At 46.7% G+C, this 5264-nt stretch overlaps 1 protein-coding gene across 3 annotated transcripts; it reads left to right on the top strand.

The window, feature by feature from the left end:
* The first annotated feature begins 471 nt into the window (after positions 1–471).
* atf5b (activating transcription factor 5b) lies at positions 472–4740 on the top strand. 3 transcript variants are annotated; one of them, XM_085244859.1, is made up of 4 exons: positions 472–682; positions 1263–1565; positions 1831–3022; positions 3507–4740. In XM_085244859.1, exons 2-4 carry the CDS (start codon positions 1346–1348, stop codon positions 3691–3693), a joined length of 1599 nt encoding a protein of 532 aa, XP_085100985.1. In that variant the 5' UTR covers positions 472–682; positions 1263–1345; the 3' UTR covers positions 3694–4740. The 3 variants fall into 3 exon arrangements, with proteins under 3 accessions (XP_085100985.1, XP_085100986.1, XP_085100987.1); XM_085244860.1 differs by having other exon boundaries at positions 1263–1484; XM_085244861.1 differs by lacking the exon at positions 472–682 and having other exon boundaries at positions 1545–1631.
* The last annotated feature ends 524 nt before the right edge of the window (positions 4741–5264 follow it).

Consider the following 5264-nt stretch of genomic DNA (forward strand, 5'->3'; position numbering starts at 1 on the left):
ATAAACCAATGGTGCGGCCACATTGTTAACGCGCTCAGCGAATCCCCTGCGGATCTGATGCAACAGGGCTGCAACTAAAGTTACACCTTCGAACTGCAACACGGTGTCCTTCCGCTGCGGCGCGCTGAAAACTAGTGCCTACTGTACCGTCTCACGAACGCCTCACATGTGCACGGTTTGTGTTGGAAAGAATCTGATGACGTATTTAAGTGCTGGTGTGAATGTTTAGTGCTCCAACAGACACGTGATGTTTTCTAACAAGAGATGGTAAGAAAATTTACTTTGTTTTAATTTATAAATGATTTAATGTGAAACAACAAACGAATGAATTAAAGTGAATAAAAGTGAAACGAGCTAGTGAAATAAAGTGAAGCTCGCGCACAAACGGGCTGCGGTCTCTGGATAACGGGAAAGTCCCCCAGCTTCATGACGTAACGGCCCGGTGAACTCGGTGAAGTGCGGATTAATCCCATCTGCTGTGATGCGGTCCGGGCATTAGGAGTTGGAGAAGTAGCGGATTTAAAAACTTTCTGTCTGCAAGTGTTGTCCGTTGAAATAGCGCTTCATGAAGACTCCCTGATTTCCTAAAGGGAAATGATGGCTTTTTAAACGGTGCCTGTCGTCCTCGTCAGCCTAAAGCTTCGTGTGCTTTGCTTTTTACCACTCATTCAGAAACTATGGGGTGAGTACAAGTGCCTTTTAGCCTCGTAGGAGTAAAAGAAAGTTGGGAGAAACGCGTCTTTTCTTACTTAACAAACACGTTTAGACACTTTGCAGCCAGCGTTACGCCGCGCGGTGAGTCCGGTGGTTGTTTCCCGCTGTTTGCGGGCGTTTTCGTTGCTGTGTAAAGTGACCTGGTCAAACTTGGCTTGTTACAGTGTAAACACGCTGAATGGATTCGATTTGAAAGTGCGCAACAGATGTTTCTGCCTACATTCTGTAAAATTATGTTATTTATAGAAAAAGTTAAAAAAATAAGATTTGTAATCATTTTAATATTTTGAAATGTTTTTTTTTAAACTGAGAGTTTTAAATTGAAATTGTGACATCAGTCAGGAATGGCTTCAAATAAAGTCTGTTTTAAGTTGGAGGTGAAAACCTGGGTGATTCCTTAAAATGAAAATGATGAAAAATTAATGTGCATTTATTTTGTAATTACCTTTTTAAAATAATAAATTAATTTTTTTTGAATTACTTAAAGTTTGAAATGGGCCATTGGAGGCTAATAAAAAATGCAACGTTCTAATTTTTCCCTCCCGCAGGTCTTCAGGTGTTTCCAGAACTCTTTCATCCAGCCAGCGCACGGTTCGTGCTTTTGAACAATTCGATCGAAGCAGAAGACACAATGGCGGCATCGATCCTTCGCAGGAAAATTCCCCCCGTTTCCACAGGCGAGCTCAGCGCTCCCCTTCTCCGACAGGCTAGCCCCAGCCAATCACGGCCACGGACGGGGGCGGAGCCAGTGGAGAGGCAGCACTTAATTGGTGAGTTTGGCCAAGACGATTTTTTATTTTTCCACATCCCGAGGTCGGAGCCGCAGTGCAGCACGGGGCTAATGTCGTACAGTGAGTACAGCTAAGTGGATATTTATCGAATGCAGACGATGCTGTTCAATCATTTTCAGATGATCGGTTAGTTGGATGTATTGCTTAATTTAAACTATTTTATTTTTCCGTTTACTCTCTCAGCCTTTGCTTATTTCACATTTTTTTTCCTTTTTTTTTCTAAATTTCAAGATTTAATTTCAGTCGTTTTTTGCAAACACTTGAAAATAGAATGGATTGCTTTGCTCGTTACGTTACGCTTTCCTCTGGTTTTGAATTTTTCTAGGTGATGGTCACTCTGATTGGATGACGGAAAAAGTTGATTTGTCTTCATTTGTTTCTACGACCGAGTCTTCTCCAAGCTCATCTCTTCCGCCCTCGCCGTTAGAACAAGATGTCAAGGTGCCCTCGGATCTGGAGGTCATGACCTCTCTGCTGCAGGAGGAGCTGGCTCAGCTCGAGGACTACTTCCGCTCCGAGTCCACATCCACCGCAAACAAGTTGGAGAAATCTTCAAAATGTGATAAGGGCGCCCAAGCCATGGGCTCCCAGTCTTACTACCAGTTACCCTATGGCTCGTATGGGACCGGCCAATCAGAAGCCAGCCCTGTGGTTGTTACCTTGGCAACAGGGGAGCTGGACCTGGCCAGCTTCTGCGGCGGACCCATCAGCAGAAGCAAAATCGCAAGACCCGCTCCATACAACTACCACCACCGCTACCACCACCACAACAACGGGCGAAGAATCCTCGGCGAGACCGTGAAAGTCGCCGATGAAGTTGGACTTGATACGTGGGGCTCCAGGGGATGTTACTCAGGAAGTACAGAGCTGTCTGTGAACCACTACTCGACGCTGAAGACGGTGAGCAAGAACAGCCTGGGCAGCATCAAGAAGGTGAGAGAATGTGCTTTATCTTTGAAGGAAGAGGAGAGTTATTGTTTTTCAGAAGGAATGTTTTGCAGCGAAGAGATTGCTCGAGGTTTTTGTCTGGGTGGCTCGTACGACGGCCACCACAAGCGAGAGGGACAGTTGATGCACAATGTGAAGGTCAATGTAAGTTACGACAGCACGGGGCTTGAGGTCTTGCACTGCAGCAAAGACGGAGGACTTTCCGGGAGTATCCCCCAAGAGACAATGGTGGCCGGTGACGGATACTTCCACCAGTCCATGGCCAGCACAGAACCTTACCATAGCTTTATAGGTGACCTAGATCAGCCGTCACAAGCACAGGCTGTCGATCCCCAACACGGCCACTACCTCTACCCGGAATGCCTTGCAGACCAAAGCTACGAATGTCTGTCCAGAGGGGAGGGCGAGGGGCCGCTGCTGGGTGGCCCCATCCATCGCCCCACCCAGAGGCTAAAGGATGAGCCCTGCTCTGTGAAACCAGCTCTGGTGATGAGTGCAGTGTCTCTGGATGGCAGCAGTGGCGAGAGGAAGCAGAAGAAGAGAGACCAGAACAAAACTGCTGCTCACAGGTAAACACGCTTTGACTTTGTTCAAATGTGCAGGATGTGATGGAAATAGTAGTTTAAATGTACAGCATGGTGTTGCATAAAGCAGCCACCGCATTGCTTTAAATGTCCTGAAAAATGTAGGAGGGACGTGGAAAGTCCCTCGCTGTCTGCCAAATGCAGCCCCACCTCAGCAGTCCTACAAGTCTGGCAGCTCGGCATGTTTCACTTAAAATAGCAAGCACAGTTGTAGTCTACAGTGGGTTTTTCAGTTGTACAATAACTACAGTTGGTTGTTGCAGGGTCCACCTTATGTAAATGTAAAGCGCCTTGAGGCGACTGTTGTTGTGATTCGGGACCGTGTGAATAAAGTTGAATTGTCTCAAGGGAGGGAGCTGTTTGCCTCTGCGTCATTTAGCTTCAGAGGCCACGCACGCTCAACTCCACATTAAAGTTGCAAGGCAGCAAAATCTGTGAAACCAACCACACACGTTGTTCCTAATTGCAGGTACAGGCTGCGTAAGAGGGCGGAGCTGGACTCTCTGGAGGAGGAGCTGCACGGTCTCGAGGGGCAGAACCGGGAGCTTCGTGACAAGGCGGAATCGGTGGAGCGAGAAATACAGTACGTCAAAGATTTACTCATCGAGGTCTACAAGGCTCGCAGCCAGCGGCTCAAACAGGACGGCAGTGCCTAAAAGAAAGAAAGGAGCCCGACGCCCACGCCGACCTCACCTCCAAACCTGCCCAGCCAGCACCAAGAGAAAAATCAAGTCAAGAGCACCAACTGGTTTTTGTCTCACAAATGGTAGTTTGCATGATTTTGGTAGTTCTTTTCTTAAAAACAAATAAAATGATGTAATTGTTCTGAGAGGATGACTGATCGTACAGACCAGACGTTTCCAAATGGGTGACCTAACTATAACCAGCCTTAGCCAGGCGGCTTCCAGAGGAGATGCTGAACTTGTCCGTGACCACTGTGATCCGAACTGCACTCGCAGCCTTGTGACGACTGAGTTTGCGCTCACGACGAAGGATCGTTTACAAAACGCTCTTTGAATTAGTAGTAGTGACTGAATTTACTTGTGGTTTTTTGTGACATGCGTCAGCAGCAGCATCGAGGCAGAACCATGCGAAATCTAGATTTTATTTTCTATTTTATTTTTACTTAATGATGTTCATTTATCATTTGCTTACAACAATCAACCGAATAAAGGGATTGCTGGAAAACTTGTAACATGCTCTACAAATATTCATTATCAGCAACATTTAGAGAATTTGTATTGCTAAACTGTTGAGTATTTACACCTCTTTACCCAATGCATGTTTGATTTTGGAAAAGCATGTGCGAGTGTTATTTGAAGGCAATATTCTGTTAACTGCATGGCTTCAAGATCTCCACTGCGTCAGTTTCACTGAGTTGACTTCCTCCCTCTCATCAGCTGGCGACTTTTCTCCCTCCGTCAGTGTGATTCATGCTCAGGTTTTGCTTTCTGCTCCGAGACACGAGCGTTCGCTGGCTTTCTTTTGTCCTTCTCCCTCTCTTCCGGCTGTATTTTGCGAATGAACAATCACCTGTTGACGCAACAATAAATGGTTGTTGGGTACGACTTTGTGGGAATTTTGTTTTCAATTGATCAATTTGATGTATCTGAAATTCAGGTCCTTTTAATAGTCGATGTCAATGTCAGGAAATGAAACATCAGGTCAATGACAGCCAAATAAACCAGTTATGTAGTATCATCCACCTCTGCCTTTGACTGTTTTTCTGCTCACGACACCCTGAGCCCCGTTCGGCCCAGTGCGCACACAGCGAATAAGAGCGGGCTGGGATTAAGAGATGGAGATGAAAGCCCCCGTGCCCCTCCCTTTATGTTTCCACCCTGCCCCCAAACTGCAGGTCTCAGCCCTCTGATTTTGGCTGCAGTGCAGTCAGTCTTAGTCCCAGGATTCATCGCTGGATGGCAGGCTCTGACTGACACCTGACCATTTTGTGAGAAAACAACCTTATTCCCTGGAGCCTGAGGAGCTCGCACCGAGTCCAAACAACCGCACAATCGGAGAGTGCGTTTAGAGAATTCACAAGTACGGCCCCCCCTAATATTTTAGTGCCGTTTCCTGTGTTTTGATTGATCCCGGGGCTGAGTGGAGTCGTATCGAGCTCCGGCAGTCAACAGAAAACACAAGTTGCCTATCTCGTGTCCCAGCTCGTAGAGGGCGTGCGTGTATGAAGGCGTGTGTGTGAAATCTCTTGGTATCTCTCCTAGCA

Source organism: Mchenga conophoros, linkage group LG14, assembly GCF_057382185.1.
Source record: "Mchenga conophoros isolate Kocher_MC1m ecotype Shallow Benthic linkage group LG14, M_conophoros_male_GT1.1, whole genome shotgun sequence".
NCBI lineage: Eukaryota > Metazoa > Chordata > Actinopteri > Cichliformes > Cichlidae > Mchenga > Mchenga conophoros.